General features: G+C 37.4%; 1 protein-coding gene across 1 annotated transcript; it reads right to left on the bottom strand.

The window, feature by feature from the left end:
- Window positions 1–1,176: 1,176 nt before the first annotated feature.
- On the bottom strand, window positions 1,177–2,004 carry LOC120413683 (uncharacterized). Its single transcript, XM_039574611.2, has 3 exons — window positions 1,741–2,004; window positions 1,490–1,682; window positions 1,177–1,419 (listed from the first exon to the last, which is right to left on the bottom strand). The coding sequence occupies exons 1-3, from the start codon at window positions 1,744–1,746 to the stop codon at window positions 1,205–1,207; spliced, it is 414 nt and encodes a 137-aa protein (XP_039430545.1). The 5' UTR covers window positions 1,747–2,004; the 3' UTR covers window positions 1,177–1,204.
- Window positions 2,005–25,247: the final 23,243 nt, after the last annotated feature.

Raw genomic sequence — 25,247 nt, 5'->3', positions numbered from 1 at the left:
GTATTTTTGTATTTTTGTATTTTTGTATTTTTTGTATTTTTGTATTTTTGTATTTTTGTATTTTTGTATTTTTGTATTTTTGTATTTTTGTATTTTTGTATTTTTGTATTTTTGTATTTTTGTATTTTTGTATTTTTGTATTTTTGTATTTTTGTATTTTTGTATTTTTGTTTTTTTGTATTTTTGTATTTTTGTTTTTTTGTATTTTTGTATTTTTGTATTTTTGTATTTTTTGTATTTTTTGTATTTTTGTATTTTTGTATTTTTGTATTTTTGTATTTTTGTATTTTTGTATTTTTGTATTTTTGTATTTTTGTATTTTTGTATTTTTGTATTTTTGTATTTTTGTATTTTTGTATTTTTGTATTTTTGTATTTTTGTATTTTTGTATTTTTGTATTTTTGTATTTTTGTATTTTTGTATTTTTGTATTTTTGTATTTTTGTATTTTTGTATTTTTGTATTTTTGTATTTTTGTATTTTTGTATTTCTATAATTTTACTATCCATATTTTAGCATTTCAGTACTTCGGTTTTTAGATTTTTTTGATGTTTCTGATTTATTTTATATTTTTGTTTCATTGTTTTTTGGCTTAGAATACTAGTATTATTATTGTTCAGTATTTTTGTGGTTTTGTTTCATTGTGTTTGTGTTTTTCTTACAATTTTATTTTTTTATGTTTGAACCATTGTGTTTTTGAATTTTATAGAGAATAATATTAATGTATGTTTTGGGGGGGAAATTAACAATTGAGAAATTTGAACAGAACAAGAAAAACTACTTTCCTGCAAGAAGTTAATTCTCTCTCGGAAAATTAAGGAAAAAAAGGAACAGGGGTTGCAAGAGATGCATCCTCTGCTGCAGCGAGTGGACAGCTCGGCCGCGGTTGATCCGCCCGGGAACATTGGGTTAGCAGCCGACGGCGCGGTAAATTTGTTTGCTCCGGCGGTCGTTTGGCTCTGCCCCGACAAAAGGACTGGATAAATTGGCAGCGGTCGGTTCGACGGCCTACTCGTACAGCATCCTGCGCTGGTCTTGCAGCAGCACGTTCTGTGTGTTGCTCTGGATGTGGAACTGCAGCTCTTGCGGGATCGGAATGCGCGGCTGTTGACTTGCCAGCTGCTGTTGCAGTTGGTTTGTGTCGGCCTCGGCGTTCTTCATGCGGCGCAAGATCTCGCTCTGCTGGTTCTTGTTGAGCAGCTGGGTCAGCAGATAGTAGCTGGAATGGTTTTGGGCCACTGTGTCGACCAGGCACTTGAACGCCGTACTGGACGTTTGTTCTGCTGCTGGGGGAAGCGACTGTTGCCGAAGGGAGAAAGTTCACTCGCTTGACCGTTTGTACGAATTTTCACCACGGCAGAACCATTTGCGGAAGCGCGATCCGGATAGAGCGCCACTGTTGCCGGTGCAGCAATCGGTCCTGAAAATCGAAACAAACTCGATTAACTCCTCAGGTTGTGTTCAAGTTGACCTCATCCCGCTGGCCTTACCTCTGCTTCTCATCCTCCTTTGGCAGCCATCCGCGCTGGATCCTCCTTGATGACCGTGCCCTGGAGGACGAACCATTCTTCCTCCTTGGTTTGGCCAGGGCCACGGTGGCCGTTTGGGTCTTCGGGGATGCCAGCGGTGCGCCGCTTGGAAGAGGTGGCGGAGGAGGAAGCTGCAAAGGGAAATAAACAAAACCTGTTGCCGCGAAATTAAGCTTAAATGGCTTGAATGACTAATTAATGTAATCACTTACCTTCATTTTCACGAAAAACGAAAAAAAAAACGCGCAAACAACAAACTATTTTTAAAACCTTTTGCAAAAGCAAACAAACATGTTTGACAGTTTGCGCGTTACGATAATTGAGGCAGTGTGCGTGCTTGCAAGCGCGAATGATATTGGTGTGAGTGAGCAACACAGAAATTTAAATTTTTAAGGTGCGTGTCTTTGCTTAAGCGTCTTAACTGGCACTGGCGATGCCCGATTCTCGCCCGCAGCCCCCCTAACGTTAGAGTGGGTAATGAATAGTCTCCCCCCTCTAAATGTGTGTATGTGATACGCTTTTATGACGCTATTGTCTCTCTATGTGTGTATTGTATTGTGAGCCTTGACAGCAGTTGAAGGGTTTATCAACATTTAAATTTTTGACTGATGAATTTTTTAATGCAAATTTTTTACCAAATTTATTGCAAAAAGTTTGCTTACCCATAAAATACAGCCCTGTGATATAAAATCAACTGTATATTTGGGTGGTCCAAATCCGGGCTTCCTCGGAACTACCCTCTGAATCCAAATATTGACCCATCACTAGACGGAATTCCAAATTTGAGCTCTTTCTGACCACTTCAAGGGCTTAGGGGGAGGTGTTCCTGTGGTCAGAATGAGCTCAAATTTTCGATTTAGCCTAGTGATGGGTCAATATTTGATTTCAGGGGGTAGCCCCAAGGAAGCCCGGATTTGGACCACCCTACTGTATATCAACAGCGACCGTGAGGGACCATCCTAAACCACGTGGACACTTTAGGGGGGAGGGGGGGGGGAGTAAGCGATTGTCAACGCTCCATACAAAAAAGTTTTTTTTAGTATGGACAATTGTCCACGAAGGGGGGGGGGGGGGGTTGAGATTCCCAAAAAAGTGTCCACGTGATTTATGGATAGTCCCTGAGCAAATTTGCTTAAAAATATATCGTCAGCTGTGTGCTATCTTGTGACAACGACCATTTAGTACTTTCCGAGAAAATCGATTTTAAAGTTTGATGATAAATATTTTCAAAACTATGAATGGTAGAGCCAAACTTTTTGAAGCAATCGGTTCGTATAGTATCGCTTAACAAACGCTCCAAGTTTCAACTAATTTGGTTACACAAGTCAGATCCCTTAAAAGAGTTAATATGCTCACTGGGAATACTGACCGGTAGGGGATGGGTGTCGACTAGCGGCGTGCTGGGTTTCTAATCCAGAGGTCGTGAGTTCAATTCTCGTACCGGGATAATGAAGTTTAAAACACCAGTTAAAAGATACAGTAAATAATGTAAACAAAAATCTGAAAAGCACGTGTCACAAGTGTGCTTCGAAAGTAAAATTGTACTACGTGTCACAAGTGTGCACAGAATTCCCATACAAACTAAAATAGGCTTAAATCAATAGATTAACCGACTTAATCAGTATATTTTCAAAAACAAAAGGTTGCATTGCCTTTAGAAAGTATGTGTGTACATAAATTTGTGAAAAACAAGAAAAAATTTCCACATTTTCCAACAACATGTATGACGTGTCACAAGTGTGCACGATCATTTTGATGATAAATTGGTCTATGTCACAAGTGTGTATTGCGATATTCGGGAAACGGAAGCGAGTTTCCAAAATCGGGTTAACGCATCTTGTAGTGTTTGTTAAGTATAGCAAATCGTCATCATTAACTCATTTTCGACCAAAATGGTCTATGTCACAAGATAGCACACAGCTGACGATATATGATCCAATCGAAAAAAAAAAAAACAAAACAATAAATAAATCAATAGTTGATCAAGAATGTTCATTTCCCAAACAAATAAAACATGTTTACTATTTTATGTTGCACCTTTAAAAAAATGTAATCGTTACTTTATTTTGAATGATTTCCATGCGTCATTAATTAAAAAAACAAAACTGCTTGTAGCATGAAAGCAATTATGTATTAAAAGCAAAACCATGTTCAAAATCGCTGAATTTGTATTTTTATTCAATGTTTTTGTCACCCGACTTTGATAAATAAATGAAATCAGGCTTTTTTTTCAAACTTTGAATCAAAAATTGTTTAGCTCATGATAGAGATCAAAGCACAGTGGTTCAAAAGGCTGTTTTGATGAACTTAATTGATTAGAGCTAAAAATAAGCATTTTCTTGCTTTGACATGTTCTAGAACTTTGTTAAGCATTATCATGTCCTACTTTTTGTGAAATTTGTTTTTCAGATAACTCATCACAGTAGGCTATGGTATTTCTAACTTTTGACAGTAAAGTGATAGAGCTTTGGCGTCTTTGGCAAAAGTACAAACTTTGTCTTTGCAGAAATTTCCACAAACTTTGTCTAAGACGCCAGACTTCATCTTTGCATTGAAACCCAGTTTTATGACCTTTTTTTATAAACCCCGATAAAATAGTAGTTGATGCAACAAGTTGCAAAACGAAGTTTTTTTCAGCACGAGTTGTACATTTATCCAACGAGGTTTACCGAGTTGGATAAATACGACGAGTGCTGAAAAAATCAAGTTATGCAACGAGTTGCTTACAACATTTTTTGCAATTCCGGAAAATGCTTCTTGAATGGAATTTTTTGTCAAACATTCATGTGTTTAGTAAATTCACCGTTCAAAACAAACAATATTGAAAAATGTTACTTTTCGATACTAGTGTTGAAAAGTTCAACTTTTCAGCACCCATTTCAGTGCTGAAAAGTCGAACTTTTCAGCACTGGTATTGAAATGTATTTATTTTCCATTAAGTTATTTTTGATAGGGAAAAGTAGGCCGTTTCGTTTCTCCAGAAGGACAGGAAAAGTTGACAGTTTCACAGCGGAATTGCAAAAAAACAGTTGTTTGTCTGAAACTATGTGCAAATATTATTTTAGACCACCGGTTCTCAACCTTTTCTAGACTAGGTTTCGTGTTTATTAAGCTCCTGGTACCCCCTAGTGTTCATACAACCTGATTTTTGTAGTATAAAAATGTGTTTTAATGGTAAATTAAATATTGTTGAAAAGGTAAATCTTATATCTAGAGTTGTTTTAAAACATGTACTGGTTAGACACAACGTCCATCTTCTTTTCTACAAATAAGATTTTCTTAAGGGACCATCCACAAACCACGTGGACACTTTTTTGGTAATCTCAACCTCCCCCCCCCCCCTCGTGGACAATTGTCCATACAAAAAAAAACTTTTTTGTATGGAGCGTGGACAATCGCCATACCCCCTCCCCCCCTAAATTGTCCACGTGGTTTATGGATGGTCCCTAATAAAGCCTTAAAATAAAATGTTGAACCCTGTATTTCTTTAAAGCCTTATTGAATGAAATAAACTATCTACTGAACATGTGAATAAATTTAGAGATATTATTTCTTTTGTTAATTGAATTTTCATTGCCTTTTTCATTTCTACAAACATATCTTCCATATTTTTTTAGAAATTTTTATTCGGGAATTAAAATTTAAATTTCTGATGACGGACGAATTGATTTTGTAACAGAAATTTTTGAAACTGTCAAAACTTATATTGAAAAGATTTTCAAAATCTGTTTTTATCGCAGATTGAAAAATTGTATTTAATAGTAATTTTTCAAGCTATTTTCAATAATTTTTTTTAATCTCTAAAAAAACGAATAGTTGAGTAAATTCTGTACTGCATTTTTTTCGAACATTTCTGATCCATTCTTTTGTTGCTGAGATACCATACAGGCCACGAAAAATATTTCAAAAGAGTGTACTCTGTGTGACAATTTTAAAGAAAAGTCTTGATCTTTAAATTTAGAAAGATATTTACTGTATTGTCGATTTCGTATCATTTAAAATAAGATCCATAATTTCCAAGATATAACACTTACAAAATAAAAATTTCCTCATTTTAATTTTATGCAAAACTTATATCTAGCAAAGAAAGGTCAAATTAAAAATATTCAAAATATGAAACATAAGATTTTTAGCAACATTTTGATTGTTTTAAATAAATGGTATTTTTTTCTTCTTTTTTACAAATTTAAAACAAATATTTGAAGAAAAAAAAAAAACAAAAAAACTCAAAAACGGTGCACTTTATTTTAATCGAATGCAAATTATATTTTAATCCTTCAAATATTTTTTAAACAATTTCTGATTGATCAAAACAATTCGCCCGTAATTCACTGCACCATAATATGGTGTTAATTTGGGTCTCCTATGAAAGGCCGAAACTCAAAAGGCCGAATCCCGAAAGGCCGAAATTCAAAAGGCCGAATTAATCGAAAGGCAGAATTCTCATAAGGCCGAATCCCAAAAGGCCGAATGCTCAAAAGGCCGAATCCCATAAGGCAATTATTATTTTCATAAACCATAGTTATATAACAAAAATTGCTTTCGAAATAGAGAAGGCAAAACTTTCTAGCATTGTTGCTAACTAAATTTTTAAAGTTTTAATTTATTTGCCGCAAAAAAATAATTGTAATTAGTTGAATTCATTTAAGTACTTGGTGACGAATGATCAAATTTCGATTACCGTCACCATAATTCAATAGACAACAAGATTGAAATGCTTTAATTCATTCTACTCTACTCACTTGTATGCATGATAACAAAATGATCGGTAAAAATAAACAGAATGTACTCAATATGTACTTATTTCGCTTAAAATTACAAAAAAGATCATACTTTGTTAGTTTACTGTATCTTTGAACATCATAATCAATGAAAATCGTGATAATATGAATAAAATTCTGAATTCCATAATCATTCTGCCTTTCGAGACATTCGGCCTTTTGAGACGTTTTGCCTTCCGAGCAAAAGACAAAATTCGGCCTTTTGAATTTCGGCCTTCCGAAATTCTGCCTTTTGAGTTTCGGCCTTTTGAGGCAATCCCGTTAATTTTATGCTTCAAATCCATTTGTTATTTTTTTTTTCTATCAAATATTTTGTTTGAGACAAATGTCCGCCATTACGGGGATTGTCTCCGGTACATCCTGAGACCGCTTTTATAAAATTTACCATTCAATAGGTACCAAAAATATACTGAAATTATTAATAAAAATAAATGCATTATGGCCGAGAAACTTTGGACGAACTCTATATTTTGCCTATTGTGTTATTTTTCTAAATACTTGAAATATAATTTACAATGGCCTTAGGCAAAATGGTTCATTTGGACAAAACATCGATCATAATGACTAAACCCAAGATAAAAGTTCACAAAAGGTAAAGGGGTGATTTGAAGTTAAAAAAAAGTGTCCAAGTGGTTTATGGGTGGCCCCTTAGAATCTTTGCAAAATACACAAAAATTCCAAAAAAAATTTGATAGATTTTTTCCGATTCTTTTTTTTTCTGGGTACGCTTCAGAATGCACTAGAGATCTATATTTTTAAAATGAACATTTTTATGAATGCAAACTTTTCTGCACAGGGCTTAAGTATCGCTTATATAAAAAAAAAATCGATATGTAAATTTTGTACTCTAAGCCCTTATTTATATTGTTCATTTATGATTGTCAACTTCTGACTAAAAGCACAAAGAACGGTCACACATTACTCCACATTCCATTAAACAAGTCCCCGGGTAGCAAGCGAAGTCAATCCGTCCTCCCTCGTCGTCACAAGACCGGTACCACACACACTCACACAAAAGATCATCCCGCGTGGTTAACAACAATTTAGTCGTCGTCCGTCCCCAAAGCACAACACAACCCACCCCAGAGTGTAATGTTTATAAATATTTTCACCTTTTTATCAATCATCTTAATTATACACTCATAAATCTCCGTAATGTCTTCCCTGCCCGGCCGAGACGAGATTTCTTCCAAGGAGACAACGCGCAGTGCGTGGCCAAGGCCAAGAACGGGTCCAGCGTCACCCCGCGCGCGCTCGCCCTCGGGGATGTATGAATAGCTTGACATGATGATGATGATGATGGACCAAAAGTCGAACGCGCAAGCGCATTGATGGCTGGTCGAGGTTGGACACTTTGCGACCCGAAGTTTGACTGTAATCGCCGATATGCCTTCCAAGTGAAGATACTACAGGAAAGACTCATTTGAGCAATGAAAACAGACATTCGTTAGTAGGTTTAATTTGTCAAATAAAAAAATAATTAGGGGTCGCAACGAGTCAGAACGAATCGGGTTCGCGCACTTTTGTTTTCGGGGTCATCACTCAAAACTGTACCGCCACGTAAGACACCTCGTCGGGACGGAACCTCTGCGGGTCCCGTCGGTCTCCATGTGCGTGACGGATGATGGACATTCTTCTCGCGGGGTACAAAAAAAGTGCCGCTCAAACGATCTTTTTTGGGGATCTTTTCTGATCATGCTGTGTTTTAGGTTGAAACTTTATTGACTTTTTCGAATGTTCATTCTCTCTATGCAGGGTGACGGCTGGGCGTGACATTGTAACTTGCGAGGGGGTGACGATGCTATTCTGATCGCGAGAGGAACCTTTACGTTCATCATGGCTGTCAACGCGCGCTAACGAGACCCGCAGAATCGGAAACCCGGACAAATAAGGTACGAATCCTGGACGCGCGATGTTCAAGCTGCAAACACGGGGTAATATTTCATCCCTCGTTGGACCGATGTGGTTCTAGGCACCTAGAACGGCTGTCAATTCCACCTTTTCTTCCGTCTAGTTGTCTGCCACAAAGAAGGGATACAAATTGTGTAAATAAATGTGTTTCACGTTTTTTGTGTGATGTTCAGACTCCGAACGACATCCCGTGCAGGCAAAAAATGCGGTGATGATGGGATGGTTGAGTCGTTGTACAGCTGTCCTGATTGGATGAAAGATTACCGAGTTACGGCTTGTTTGTGGTGATGCATCCTCTTTGAACTGTTACTTCCTTTTCCAATAGGGGGATGGCGTCGCTATGTTTAGACCACGTTTTCCACTTTTTCTCATCGAAACCGACTTCTTTACCGACTTCATTTTGCTGGGCGAGATAGGACGACGTCTATTTTTAAACGATGACTCAGCACTTTTCCACTCTTGCGCTTAAAAAAACCAGGTGGCAGCACGATGTAACGCCACGTCCCTATTGTGATGATATGTGACATACTTTGAAACAGATTTAATTCAAACAAGTTGAGTATTACAATTCGTAACTTGAACCATAGACAAATAAACATCATCAATTTAACGGTCAATTTGAATGGTCAAAATTTCACCACGGCTGTTTTGAATTCATCACAGCTGCACCAGTTTGACAGTTCGATTGAACGCACGCACACAGTCACAACTTTTCTGTTTGACCTTTCATACTCATGCTTCTTTCATATGTTGTTGTTTGTTTTATTAACGTGACTTTAACCTCAATCTTTCATATGAAAAGTGACAAAAATGCACGGTGGATTGAAATCGAATTTTGGGGAACAGTGAAGGTCAAAAGGTGAGAAATCGTGAGCTCCACAAAATGTCGTTTTTAACAATTTTGACAATTTTGCAATTTTGTCAATTTTGTCAATTTTGACAATTTTGACATTTTTGACAATTTTGACAATTTTGACAATTTTGACAATTTTGACAATTTTGACAATTTTGACAATTTTGACAATTTTGACAATTTTGACAATTTTGACAATTTTGACAATTTTGACAATTTTGACAATTTTGACAATTTTGACAATTTTGACAATTTTGACAATTTTGACAATTTTGACAATTTTGACAATTTTGACAATGTTGACAATTTTGACAATTTTGACAATTTTGACAATTTTGACAATTTTGACAATTTTGACAATTTTGACAATTTTGACAATTTTGACAATTTTGACAATTTTGACAATTTTGACAATTTTGACAATTTTGACAATTTTGACAATTTTGACAATTTTGACAATTTTGACAATTTTGACAATTTTGACAATTTTGACAATTTTGACAATTTTGACAATTTTGACAATTTTGACAATTTTGACAATTTTGACAATTTTGACAATTTTGACAATTTTGACAATTTTGACAATTTTGACAATTTTGACAATTTTGACAATTTTGACAATTTTGACAATTTTGACAATTTTGACAATTTTGACAATTTTGACAATTTTGACAATTTTGTCAATTTTGACAATTTTGACAATTTTGACAATTTTGAAAATTTTGACAATTTTGAATATTTTGACAATTTTGACAATTTTGACATTTTTGACAATTTTGACAATTTTGACAATTTTGACAATTTTGACAATTTTGACAATTTTGACAATTTTGACAATTTTGACAATTTTGACAATTTTGACAATTTTGACAATTTTGACAATTTTGACAATTTTGACAATTTTGACAATTTTGACAATTTTGACAATTTTGACAATTTTGACAATTTTGACAATTTTGACAATTTTGACAATTTTGACAATTTTGACAATTTTGACAATTTTGAAAATTTTGACAATTTTGACAATTTTGACAATTTTGACAATTTTGACAATTTTGACAATTTTGACAATTTTGACAATTTTGACAATTTTGACAATTTTGACAATTTTGACAATTTTGACAATTTTGACAATGTTGACAATTTTGACAATTTTGACAATTTTGACAATTTTGACAATTTTGACAATTTTGACAATTTTGACAATTTTGACAATTTTGACAATTTTGACAATTTTGACAATTTTGACAATTTTGACAATTTTGACAATTTTGACAATTTTGACAATTTTGACAATTTTGACAATTTTGACAATTTTGACAATTTTAACAATTTTGACAATTTTGACAATTTTGAAAATTTTGACAATTTTGACTTAACTCAATTTGGCCCAAAATCGACACACGACAGCGACGAAATGTCAATTGCGTGTGAATTAGCTGTGGTGAATTCAAATTTGCAGTGGTGTATAATAAAAGTTAGAATTTTAAAGGACCGTCAAATGCTGAGAAACTGGAACTAGTTGACTATTTTCATATAATTGGGAATGGTTTTTGTTGTCAGAGTCGGAGTCGATGAAGTCTTCCGGGGAAGCTGAAGGTGGAGTGGACAAAATTTATAAGTTGGAGTCGTATCCATGCTATCAGAGCAATCAATGTCCGACCGGCAATGTTTGCCTCATGTTGAATCCACCGTCAGAGCTCAGAACCACACTTTAGCAACAAGATAACCCGTTCTGTCCATCCCCTCAGAGCTCGTAGAATCCGGACTGGAATAAGGTTATCACGATAGGTTATAATTCATTCAAACGCGGATATCGCACAATCTTTCCATTTTATTCCCCAGCCCTTCACAGCTTTGCGCACCAACAGCAAATTCGCACAGTCCGCGGTGGAATCCTTGTGTCTGGTGCCGCCTTCAGCTCCACCAACCAAGGAATTCCTCCACCAACCATAACCATTTGTCCTAGTCGTCGTCATCTCCAGAACATTATCGGACTGCGATGCTCTTGAACACAGCGCAACAACAACCAAGCACAATGGCTTCCCTCCGGGTGTTTATTGGTAACATTTTTTTCGCGATCAACCCTCGATTGTCTGTGCTTAATCTTGGCCGGCTTAAGCTTGATGGGCGCGCGCGCGCGTCTCGGCCTTAAATGCTTCTTCGAGCGTAGGGAACCTATACCGGTTGGAGGAACTCAGCTCAGCTATTTCGGAGTTGGTGGATTCGTTTTATTTAAAGTTCCCGGAGTTGGAATCGGGCTCAAGGAGCAATTATACTATGGCAAACAAACAAACAAACTCGCACATTTTGACAGTTTGTCTGCGTTGTTTGTTCGCTAACATTTGTCGTCAGCTTGCATACATTTTGTCTTGTTTGCGAGTTTGGCAAACTGTCAAACACGAAAAAGTGCGAGTTTGTTTGCCTTAGTGTAATAGCTCCTTCAGAGTTGTCAAATCCTTAAAAACTGGAGCTAATTACGGATTCGAAATCGGCTGACCTTGTACGGAACTCACAATAACATTTCGGCATTACAGGATTTGTCATTTACAATGGAAGGTCTCTATACTTCACAGTGTTTTTGGATAGCTGAAGACGTAGCTACCAAATCTCCTTATTGATTGCTTTTCATTTTTAAAAAACCCTTGAATGGAACATTGCACTTCCTTTCAAAAGTACAGGTTCCTTACCCTTATCGCACCTCGAGTCCTGCCGGTCGCCCAAGTGATGCTCGGACGGAACGGCAAATTTGGTGTCTCTTGGCTGGGCACCCCCGCCGCCACCGTCGATTCTGCTTGAAGTGCGATCTTTTAAGGTGATTGTGGCGACCGGTTTTGTGTTGTTTGCATTTTCGATGGACGACGACTCTATACACGCCCCCCCGGGCATTGGCCACAGAGCTGGTTGGAGTGATTCTCGGAAGGGCTGGGATGTCATGGCAGAGGGTTGATTACGAGGGAGGGGGTGATGGTGGAGGAAGGAGTTGGAGATGGTGGACATCTTTGTTAGTGGCCAGAATGGCAGATAACACTACTCGACAAAACAAAACTTGTGTCAAGGGATTCATGATATCTCATCGGTTCCTCAGAGAAAAGGCATCCCCGAATCCGATGCAATCGACAGAATTTGATTTTATGTCCACGCGGACCGATGCGAATGTGGTAAATTTTTTAACATAAAAAAATCGAACAATTTTAAAAAAACCATGCGTCTGCTCCCAACTATATGAGCCATATACAAAAATATGGAAGCGCCTGGTGCATAGCCATTTCCTTTAAGCACAACGGAAACAACCAATACAAATGTATAAAAAAGTTGTCAAGTTCGGGGGGTCCACAGCTAGCATTTTTTGTACGATTATAAAAATAAATAATAAAAGTTTAAAATTAAAATATTTGAAAAACATTTTTTTTAATTTATTTGTTTACTAAAATTTTATGTTTCTCAAAGGTCTATGGGTATTTCGGGATGTCCATGGTCATCCAAGGACTCCCTAGAGTTAAGATCTATGAGTCTACCGCCGTAACAAGCAAGAGGTCGTCGGATTTTGACCCCGGATCATGTGCGTATAGCATCAGTGCATATGGTAGACTTCTATATGAATTTAATGGGATGTCCATGGTCATCCAAGGACTCCCTGGAGTTGAGATCTACGAGTCTATCGCCGTAACAAGCAAGGGGTCGTCGGATTTTGACCCCGAATCATGTGCGTATAGCATCAGTGGATTTGGTAGACTACTATATGAATGTAATGGGATGTTCATGGTCATCCAAGGACTCCCTGGAGTTAAGACCTATGAGTCTACCGCCGTAACAAGCAAGAGGTCGTTGGATTTTGACCCCGGATCATGTGCGTATAGCATCAGTGGACATGGTAGACTACTATATGAATGTAATGGGATGTACATGGTCATCCAAGGACTCCCTGGAGTTAAGATCTACGAGTCTACCACCGTATCAAGCAAGAGGTCGTCGGATTTTGACCCAGGGATGACCATGAACATCCCATTACATTCATATAGAAGTCTACCATATGCACTGATGCTATACGCACATGATCCGGGGTCAAAATCCGACGACCTCTTGCTTGTTACGGTGGTAGACTCGTAGATCTTAACTCCAGGGAGTCCTTGGATGACCATGTACATCCCATTACATTCATATAGTAGTCTACCATATCCACTGATGCTATACGCACATGATCCGGGGTCAAAATCCGACGACCTCTTGCTTGTTACGGCGGTAGACTCGTAGATCGCAACTCCAGGGAGTCCTTGGATGACCATGTACATCCCATTACATTCATATAGTAGTCTACCAAATCCACTGATGCTATACGCACATGATTCGGGGTCAAAATCCGACGACCTCTTGCTTGTTACGGCGGTAGACTCGTAGATCTTAACTCCAGGGAGTCCTTGGATGACCATGGACATCCCATTACATTCATATAGTAGTCTACCAAATCCACTGATGCTATACGCACATGATTCGGGGTCAAAATCCGACGACCTCTTGCTTGTTACGGCGGTAGACTCGTAGATCTTAACTCCAGGGAGTCCTTGGATGACCATGGACATCCCATTACATTCATACAGAAGTCTACCATATCCACTGATGCTATACGCACATGATCCGGGGTCAAAATCCGACGACCTCTTGCTTGTTACGGCGGTAGACTCGTAGATCTTAACTCCAGGGAGTCCTTGGATGACCATGGACATCCCATTACATTCATATAGTAGTCTACCATATCCACTGATGCTATACGCACATGATCCGGGGTCAAAATCCGACGACCTCTTGCTTGTTACGGCGGTAGACTCATAGATCTTAACTCTAGGGAGTCCTTGGATGACCATGGACATCCCGAAATACCCATAGACCTTTGAGAAACATAAAATTTTAGTAAACAAATAAATTAAAAAAAATGTTTTTCAAATATTTTAATTTTAAACTTTTATTATTTATTTTTATAATCGTACAAAAAATGCTAGCTGTGGACCCCCCGAACTTGACAACTTTTTTATACATTTGTATTGGTTGTTTCCGTTGTGCTTAAAGGAAATGGCTATGCACCAGGCGCTTCCATATTTTTGTATATGGCTCATATAGTTGGGAGCAGACGCATGGTTTTTTTTAAATTGTTCGATTTTTTTATGTTAAAAAATTTACCACATTCGCATCGGTCCGCGTGGACATAAAATCAAATTCTGTCGATTGCATCGGATTCGGGGATGCCTTTTCTCTGAGGAACCGATGAGATATCATGAATCCCTTGACACAAGTTTTGTTTTGTCGAGTAGTGTAATGGGCATTCAAATGTGCGATTCAGGGATTGGGATAGGAAATCGTAACCGGCAGCGCAATAGAGTTGTCGGGAGGTTTGCGCAACATTGTTGGGTGCATTGCTTGAAGCTAAAACTAGTCAAGGATGTGTCTAGAAACGCAAAAACATCATTGCGCAGAAATGCGAACAAAGATTATGATATTATAGTTTATGTTAGTTTTCAATATTAATGATTTTTCAAAACAACTCAACTCAGTCAGATTTGTCTTTGCGAGAAACAGGCACTAAAAGTTTAAAAAAAAGGATTAAAAATGAAGTTTCCTAATGGTACGTTCGATTGAGGGCTAGTTTCGCACTGAGTGCTGCCCTCAGAGCTGAAGCTGAGCTCTTCAAACGAACGTACCATAAGTGTCACTCAAACAGACCACAGAGGAAAATACAGTCCAAACTCGGTTATCTGAAGCCTCGATTATCCGAACTTTCGATTATGTTCAGTTTCTTGAGATGAACTTCGAAAAATCGAAACATGAAAAAATATTCGTTTCCTTAATTTTTTGTTAATTTTAACGCAAAATACGAGTTCAGCGACCGTATTAGGGAAATTTAATGGTTGATATTTTTTAAAACAGCGGTACAAAAAATTGGCGCAAACATGCCCAAAGTTTGAAAGAACAGAATTATTTCAAGGCCGCCCGATGTCAGCCAACAAATTTCGCAGGGACAGTGACAGCTCTTTGTTTGCATCAGGACACGCTGACAAGGAGTTCGTCATTTTTGAGGTAAAAAATATGTTTTTCACTGGGCTAAAAAGGCGTATTACTCATATGTAAAAAATTTTGAGAGCCTTTCCTATGATCAAAATCGTAAACAATTTTTGTTTGTGAACTTCTCAGGAGCAATTTGTAATGATTTATTTTTTCACAAAAATATAATTCACAAAAAAAAATCAATAAAACAAACTGACGTTTCTTTTGCTGAGATTTCAGTTGTTTTGACAACCGACTAACCGAAATTTCACCCAATCATCTGTCAAATTTACAAATATCAAACAACTGAGAATTGAGTAAAATCAGAATTATTGCGCGTATTCCCGAGAAAGACACGCGGCACTTTCGGCAAATGCGCGCTATCAAATCCTATACTGCGCGTTTTGTTTTTGTTGATCTTCTTCTTCGAATCGCATGGCATTGTTACCGGCAATGCTGTTCATCGATGAATAAACGTCATCGATGTCGTTGATCGTTGATTAAAACGTAATCGTAATCGTAGCCATCGTTGATTTAATCGTCAACGTCAACGGAGTCGTTGATTTAAACGGCGTTGATCAACGCGTTGATTATCGATAATCAACGAGTTGATCAACGGCGTTCTTTTATAGTTTTCTAGAGTTTATAAGGAAAGAACGATTTTTTTTCATAAATGTTGGTGATCAATGAGTTTCGATCGAACCCCAAGAGATAAATCTTCCGTGTGGTTCCGAAAACCGATCGCAGTAGGTCATAAATATTTTGTTTGCTCTTTGAATACTAGCAGGAAGCTACTCCGGTCCGTCATGAAATTTGACATCTTGGCCAATCTCAATTTGGGTTCTGGAACATGGGTCATGTGGTCAATTCAATATTGTATCATAGAAAAACAAGTTCTGTCGTTTTTTAGCCACGCGACACTCTTATTGAACCCGCCGGAACAATAATTCCGGTGTTAATCCGACCATATCTTGGTTCCCAATAGTCCGTCCTCGGTGTCATTTACATAAGAAAAATCCTGGTTGGACTTGGAAACCAAAGTGGAGATGACAGTGACCAGCAATTAGCTAGGGCTTAAATTACGGTTTAAAATCCGGTCACTTCAGTCCTCTTGGTACACCCGGATCCCCGAACAACCATGTCACATCTATTTGAGAATGTTTCCCAATCAATACATTTATGAAAAAAAACGTTCTTTCCTCACTTAACACTAGAAAACTATAAAAGAACGCCGTTGATCAACTCGTTGATTATCGATAATCAACGCGTTGATCAACGCCGTTTAAATCAACGACTCCGTTGACGTTGACGATTAAATCAACGATGGCTGCGATTACGATTACGTTTAAATCAACGATCATCGACATCGATGATATAAACGCCGTTGATTTAAACGATTAACAGCATTGGTTACCGGGTATGTCTTTTTTTGCCCCAAAAGTGCAGGAAATCGCTGGCAACAGTGTCTGCGGCACATTCTGAAATGCCGCGTGGCGTGTACCTTCGAGAGAAACGGACAATACTGAATCATTAACTAAAATTTCAGTTGATTAAGGTGAAGCCGTTGATCATTTTCGAAGAAAATTGATCACTACTCTGAAATTCTCTGTAATGAATTCAATTTAATGAATTTCTGCACCAAAATGAATCAGCATGTGCCGGTTATTGCCTTCTGAAAGAATTTTTGGTCTAAATCAAATGTGTTTCAAAATTTATATAATTTTGTGGTACATTCATTGACGTCCTAGTTCGCAATCATTGATTTCCATAACTTTGCAAGGAATAGGATAACCGTTGCCAAAAAGAATCAGCATGTGTAGGGCACTATTCTAAACAACTTGTAGAAGGAATTTTGTCAAAATATTGAGCGACGTAAAATTTATATCTTTGAATGGAAAATTATGTCAATGATGGTAGTCTTCACGTTAAAACTTTACTGAATTTCAGCGAAAAAAAATGGTGTGCACTCTAATTTATTCTCCGAAAATAATACGTATTAATAATATAGGGGAACTATACCCTTTCTCAGCCTATTTCTATTATCGGCCTAACAGCACTTTGATCATGAAATACAGATTTCTCGATTAAATTTTCAAAAGGCCCTATCTGCTTAGGAAACCCATGAGGAATAGGTTGTTTTGAAAATTTAATCTAGATTTCATAAAGTGTTTTTGACTGTTCCAAAGTATTAAATAGCTCAAATAAAAGTGAGCAAGCAACTATCCATTGTTGATACATCTAAAAATGTTGATTTAATAGCGGAAAACGGCAAAAGTGATGAGAATTGGTCGAACGGCTTAGAGTGATTAGAATGGGTATATTTCCCCTAATAAGATAGAAACCCTTTTTTTTTGCAATTCCGTTGAGAAACAAATTATTTTTTCTGTCATTCTCGAAAGACGAAACATAGGTTCATTTAATTGTGTACTGTAAGTGGCAAATTCACTGAACTACCTAAATTTTAGTTTTTTTTAATTTTATTTTAAACTGACAATTTATCCACCATACTCAAATGATCTCAATCCAATAAGAAATCAAAAAATGTCACCACCATAACCGAAATCTCCATCCACTTTGTCACCGTCAAATCCACTCCATCACCCTTGTCTCTCACTCACTCTTTATTCTCTTCTCTTTCCTACACACACACTCTCGTCCAATTCCAAATCACGACAGTGTGGTGACAAAAATCTCAACCCGCAGGATTGGCCAGCCAATCACAGGGCTCGCGCTTTGTGCCGCCGACGCTCGTTTTAATTTTGCTCGTTCTCCCATTCCCTCTCCTTCGGTGTCACCAGGCAGCTTGTCCCTTCCCTTTTCTCGTTTGTCACTGTCAATTATTGTCACTCGGCCGAGCTCGCTCCGTCTCCCTTCGGCTTGCTGCTATGTCAAGCTCGTTTTTTGTTTCGCTCACTCGTTTCGTGTGGTGACAAATTGTTTTGAAGTGGTGGAAGCAAAAAAACCTATGACAGGAGGGGGGGAGAGCGAGAAATTACACAGCTGGAACTGGTTTTGTCGCCTGCGTTGACCAAGGGAATGGTGGAAAGAGAGGAATCACAAATCCGTATAAATAATTTCAAGATTTTTCAGGTGTAAACCGAAAACGCGATCAAAAATTAAAGTGGAAGAATAAGGCTTTTAACTGCTTATTTAATTGTCGGTGTACAGGACGCCGCACTGTTTAATCATTTTCTGACGTCCATTCAATTTTGCAGTTCAAACCCAGTCATTGAATTGGAAAAATAAAATCTTTTTCAAATTTTCTTTTGTTGATTTGTGTGCACCTACGTCGAAGAACAAGATTGTTTACTTTTTGCTCTTTGGTCTGACAGTCTTGGTCTGACAGATTTGGTCTGTCAGCTTTATCATGGATTTTGGTCTGATCTAGGCGAGGGATAGGACACAGCACCTTCCTGGCGTTGACAGAGTGAGTGTGTTGCTGTCTCGTTTGCGCGCGATGCAATCAGTGCTTGACGGGAGTGAGTGTAGATCATAGGTGGCGTGGCCAGTTGCGGATAATTGTTCGTACAGCGGGAACCGTGTCGTGTTGTTTTTTGTCATGCGGATTCGAATAACCGGGAATCGGGTCGCGCGGGGGAAAACCGGTGCGGATTTGTACCCTTCGGAGTAGGAAACGGCACGGTGAATAGGGATTTAACGTGGTATTGCCTCAGGGGTTGAGATCACGGGATAATGCGTGCAACTGTGTTTGTATTGGGAATGCAGGGATGGAATGTTCCTGCTATCTGGCTTAGATTCCGGGAACAATGGTACTCGAGTGGTACGATGACATGCCTTGTTGCAGAAACAGTGTTGCCAACTTGCAAAGTAGTATCTGGAGTATTCATCAGATCCAGTTCAAGAAAGCATCAACTCTGTCAACTGTCAATCTTCTGTCAATCTGTCAACTGTCACCAGACACCATCTTTCTGGCATCCCTGCTCTGTCTTCAGAGACAAACGCACTAATCCTGACCCCGGGAGCGTTGTTGTAGAGGACTGCACATCTCCGTCATCCGGTAGCTCCTTATTCGGCAACAACAAAGCGAAGGCGGCTCGGATTGCATCGGAGGGACGAGGGACGATCCCGGGCTAAAACTATTTCGCATGAAATGACGAAACTGCTACCGGCAGCAGCGATGGCGATGGACCGAAAGCAGGAGAAGGACAGACAGTACACCGAGAAGAGGACACGCTACGGCTTGTGCACTTCACAATTCTCTAAAATATTATTGAACCGTGAACTAATAGAAATATTTCCATTCATTCCAGGGAACCGTGGCTTCGCATGCAAGGGGCTTTGTGATGGTCGGGATTGCGCACAAAGCCGACGAGTTATTAACAATTTTTCATTAACACAAAGCCGGGGTCCGGGGATGATGGCGGTCCCGGATTAGTGATTAGAGGGTGAGTGTGCAATATGAGGACACGGTCCCCGGGCTTTACATACCATCTTCGCATCGCTTCTCCTGTTTTTTTTTCAATTTGCTTCTGAACTGCTCTATTTTCCAATCTGCCGTCGATGCCACTTCAATAACCCCCCCTATACGAGAGTTCATGGACAACGCACGCGGAGGATGAGTCTCTCGGATGATGATTGTGATGTCAGGACCGGCTTCGGGAGTGAGATGTTGTTGTTGTTGTTGTTGCTGCTGCTGTTCAACAAGAATATGGCACACGTGGACAAGCGAAAACAAGCACCCTCGAGCGCGGAAGAGTTGGATGGGGTGTTGCGTTGGTCATTGCGGCAGCTGCCACCGCGCGGATTCATATTTCTATCATTTTTAATAACGGATGCAGTTTTGTCCCGGAGGGGGATTGCGAGATAGAGAGCTTGTACCGATTGATTTGTTCGATGGCACTTGGACGGGTGGTACATGATTGGCTATCGGGCGGGTTGTGCGAATCGTAAACCATTGACTCGGCTGAAGGAGGGTTTCAGCGGTGAAGTGTATGGAATAAATTATGATTTAATTGAAAAATGTTCGTTGAGGTTAGTCAAGATATTATGTTGAAAACATTGTTTCGGAATGATTTGAATACTGTTACAGAGTGTTTTTGATAACAAACAATTTTCATTTGAGCTTTGAGCCAAATCACGCTTTGCTCTGCTATGCTATGAGACGCTGATTTTAGCGGATTGCAGACTGGATTTCGTCATGTTAACTGATGATTGTCTAAACCCAAGTTGCCTAGGAATTGATAATTGGGAATAAACCCACTTCAACTGAACCAGTTTCTCCCCACCATGACAGCCGCTCCTATCTCCACCACGCACCAGAAACAAGGATAGGGGATTTGGAAGACGGGAAGTGTTGATGCTCCACTTTTTTAAGGCGACAAGGGAAAATCTCTACGGTGTCCCCAAGTTAGTTTGTGAGCCAAATCACCTCTTTGGATTCCAAAAAAAGGTATTATTTTATTCAACTGAAACCATACCGTGAGAAAAAAGCTACCAACTCTTGCTGAGCACAATTTCGTACACTTAGCCGATACGAGTAACTGCTTAGGACTAAAAGGACATTATTTGAATTTCGGGGTTAAAAGAGATAAAACTGAGTGGCATTTACAGCTTACAAATTTCACTTTGGTATCCAATTGCTCAAGACTTGCACGTTTTAAAAACATTCTTAAAATAAATCGTGATTTGCTGAATCAAATCTCAAGTTTTCTTTAACGAATAATATCGCTCTCAGTGTTTTCACAACAACATTAATTATTAAGATTTTCTTCAAATTTTCACAGGTAAGCAATTGATCAGCAGAAATATCATCTTAACCCACTGGACTTCGAAGAGCTTTGTTCTTTTTTTGTAAGGAATTTCCAATGAACAATTGATAATCAACAATTTAAACCTAACAGACAGTTGAGTAAAAATGTTAAATTAGAAAAAAAAACGTTAGTCAAAACAAAAAAAAAATTAAAAATAATTATTGTCATCATTAAAACTGTACAAATCCTTATTACGAAAAAAAAAATCGGTGCTAAAATAAAGCCTGTCAAAAATCCGCGGAAAGGATTGAGACCAGAAAAGAAAAAAAAAACGGTTAGGAAAAAAGTTGTGTAAAAATTTTGTCTTTAAGGAATATGTTCATTTAAAAAAAATGTCTAAAATCCACCTTCTGTAAGCATTTTTATTACGTTCTCTTATTTACATAGCAATCGATTTCAAAACTTGCATCAAATTTGGAATGTTTCATCTGGATCTGCAAATAATGATGGGAAAATCAAATAAAAAAAATTGAGTTTTAATCTTCAATCAACAATCATAACGTTGGAAAATTTGTAGAAATGCAAAACTTTAGAAAAGAGAGTATGACGGCTTAGGTTAAGGTAAAGTAATTTTTTTTCAACAAACTTTACTGGGTTAAATGGTTGTTTTTCTTTAATCTCACGGTCGAACCCGTTTTTACGATTTTGTGGATTAAAAATTTTGTGATTGAAAATCAGAAGTCAAAATCCTTCAATTTCGCTTCAGAGATATTTCTATTTGAACGAATATTTGTATTTAAACAGTTTCTGAAAGAACCACAAACAGGAAAAAATAAGCTTTTCTGAGTGCGACCCAAATAACGTCAAACATTCAACGGTGCACATCAACCAAAGCTTTTGCACCCAGATTATTGTTACAGTCATTTTATTATCTTCAAAACTGCAGGAACTATCGATTTTATTTTTTATTCATACCCAAAGCTACTAATTTAAAAAAAAATACAACAAAATTCGTCAATTTTTATAATCAAAATATTCCAGGATTGGGTCCGTAAGTTCGACAATTTTGGAATAAGAAGACAACAACTTCCTTGGTTGCTGAGTACCCTCAAATGCGGATATCTCTGCAACGAATAGTCCGATTTTCAATGTCAATAATGAAACATTCGTGATACTTTCTAGTCTTTCAGATCAAATTATTTTTAAATTTTTTAACTTAAGCATTATTTTACAAAATGTGCAAATAGACTTAAAACTGATTTGTTTTAAAAGTAAGGTAAGTTATTTTCAGTTATTTTTTTCATTTATTACCAAATTGTGACATTTTAAATAAGTTGAAAAATAACACATTTTTCGGAAAAAAATACCTAAAAGTACTTGAAACGGTGCACTTTAAAAAAATTTAGAAGTGCCTTTCGAATACATTTGACTTTACATCGAAAAATTAAGTCAACTTTTTTTTCGATCATGATTCTGAGATTTTTCCAATTATTTTTTCGAAAATGCATGAACTTGGACGAATATATGTCTATAGCTTATGTCTAGCTAGACCACATCAGAAGTGCTGCAAAATTTATTTAAAATGGTTTGTACAAAAAAAAATGTTTATTTTTTTTATTTTTAAAATCTGTTTAAATATATTTTTTTAGATAAACGAGAGAAAAAAAATTGATGATTTTTGATTTTTTTTCACACAAATTTCAGCTTTTTCAAAAGAAATAATTAGATCAGTCAGTAGCTTAATTTTGACAACTTACTAAATCTTGGTAGTTGTCGGTATTGAATCTAGTGCAGAATTGCATATTTATTCCAAATATGAGTTAGAATGATAGAATGACTGGCTAGCCCAAATGTTTTGAATTTGATTTGGGCTTCCCGTAAAAATATCAACTGTTCAGAAATATTATCGAAATTCAATCGAAACGGTGACAAATTCAGTTCAAACTGTTTATTACGCATTTCATTGGCAATATATTGCCATTCAGTGGAATTTAGAGTTTTGCAAAATGATGTTTAGATATGATTTATATAAAGTTTCAATAATTATAAAAACTTTTTAACAAGGTTGTTGATACTTTATATTTAATTAATAAATTTTTTTTTCCAGCAAATAACATTACTTTCGTTAAATTTCGAAAAGTGTACAAACATTTTTGTTCGGGTTTTGCTTCATTTTAATAGTATTTGTTATTAAACCTTTTCTGAAAACCATCTATTCTTGAGTTTTTTGTGGCAGAATGTTTGGCGTGAGTATGTGAACAGGTTTTTGTAAAACTAACAATTTTCCGCATGATTCAACATAAAAATTTAAGTATACAAATTTTTATATTTAATATTGTAATTTAACTGGTTAAAACGCATTTCAAATTGATTCGGTTTGGGTTGTTCTAATTAGCAATAAATGTGGCTCAAATTTGAGATTTGAGTTCTATTCAAAAGATCATTTATGTTTTTAATTTATCATCATTATTGAAATATTGATTTTATATACAGTCCAGATTCGATTATCCGAAGGTTTGTATAGGACTTCGGATAATCGAATCACGTAAAAAAACTTGTTTTTTTTTACATTTATTATCAAATTCGAGTTCTGCGTATCTATTTTAGTCAAATTTGAATACAGGGCTGAGCTGTAGGTTAGTCGAGGTTAGTCGTCGACTAACAAGTTCTTTAACAAAAATGTCGCCCTCCTTAAACCATTTGGCGCCCTTAGCAGGGCCCAAGAAAAACTTTGCATTTTGCAAATTTGCTAAGTAATTTTGGTCGCAAAAATTTTTCAACTTCATTTTTCGATGTAAAACCTTTGCATGGCAATTTCTCAGCAGCTAAGGGTCGTATCAACAAAGTCTGAAAAAGCAAAATATAGAGAATTATCTCAGCTTTTCAAAAATATTTTTTTCAAAACTGGGCAAACATGTGCACTAATTATAAAAAATGAAAAACTGTGACTATTTTTAAAAAAGTCACTTAAATATGGCTATAACTTGAAAACGGTGCACTTTATCAAAATTTCACTTAAGTACTTTTTGATTGCAAATTTGATTTTACATCGAAAAATGAAGTTGAAAAATTTTTACGACCAAAATTACGATTTTTTGAAAAAATCAGTATTGATTAAAAAAATCATAACTCGGTCAATGATTTTTTGCACAACCTGAACATTTCTGAAAAGTTGGCATTTTATGTCCTCTAAAACATATAAAAAAATAAAAAAAATTAAAAATAGTGTTTTTTTGTAAATCAAGTTTTAGTGATAAAAAGTTAAATAAAAAAATCACCAATTTTTTTTTACCGTGTATTATTTTTTTCCAGTGTAGTCTGTATCCATACCTACAACTTTGCCCAAGACACCAAATCGATCAAAAAATTCCTTCAAAAGATACAGATTTTTGAATTTTCATACATCATTTTTGTATGGACAGCTGCCAAATTTGTAGGAAAAATTATATGGACAAACTAATGATGCAAAATGGCTTCTTTGGGCATACCGAAGGCACCAAAAAAGTTTCAGTCGGATTAAAAAATACAAAAAAAAAAACGAATGACCGAAATCCTAGAGAACTGCTCTGCTACGTTGCTTGGGTCGCTGTTCGTTTTATGCATCGCTAGCATACAATGACCGGTGTTATGGTATAACTGGGTCTGGCCCAAGGGGGTTGACACATCGAATATTTTCATTCGAATCATTCTGTTCATTCCAGAATTATTCTGGAATGATGCAGGCATGAACATGATTATTTCGATTCTATACTCAATTTTGTTTTCGCGTGTTAGCGATCTGTCATGAAGGAAAAAGTAAACATAAATATTTTGAATATAAGCTCGAACAATCCGTTCCGTTGTCGTTTGCGGCAAGCGGAGGCCCTTGCGGAGGTGTTTCCGCCTCGTGCGGAGTTTGCCGGTGGAGGATTATGTTTTGGAAACAAAATCCAGTGACGAGCAGGGTGGAAGAGGTTGTCGCGGTCGCCACCAGCACTTGGAGGTGGCCCTTGTAAAGGTCTGTCTCGTGGTGAACCGGTCCGACGAGGACCTGCTTCGACACGTGATGGTTGTGTTGCGCGCATCATGCGGCTCCATTGGATTCCAAGTCCGGGAATGCATCAAAAGTACAGCAGTAATACGCGATCAAATTCTTGCTGGTGACACTGCCGTTCTGACAAAAACCATCTTCACCGTTGATCAAGGGAGGGGGGGGGGGGGGGGGGGTTACCCGCCGGAGCCAGCTGGCGTATCTCCCTGGTCTCCGTTTCGAAGCCCCGGAGTACAGCCATCTCGTGTCGCGGGTGGTCCTCGACGGATTGGTTCACCACGAGTCGTCTTCCGCCGCGACCGTTCAGCTCGCCACAAGCTTGTTGTTTACGTCCTCTTCCACCGGCAAATTCCACGAGGTTCATTTCCAGGTGCCTGGTGCGCTTTGGGAGGCGATC

Source organism: Culex pipiens, chromosome 3, assembly GCF_016801865.2.
Source record: "Culex pipiens pallens isolate TS chromosome 3, TS_CPP_V2, whole genome shotgun sequence".
Taxonomy (NCBI): Eukaryota; Metazoa; Arthropoda; class Insecta; order Diptera; family Culicidae; genus Culex; species Culex pipiens.
The sequence above is the reverse complement of the archived record's forward strand: the minus strand, read 5'-3'. Positions and strand labels throughout refer to the sequence as shown.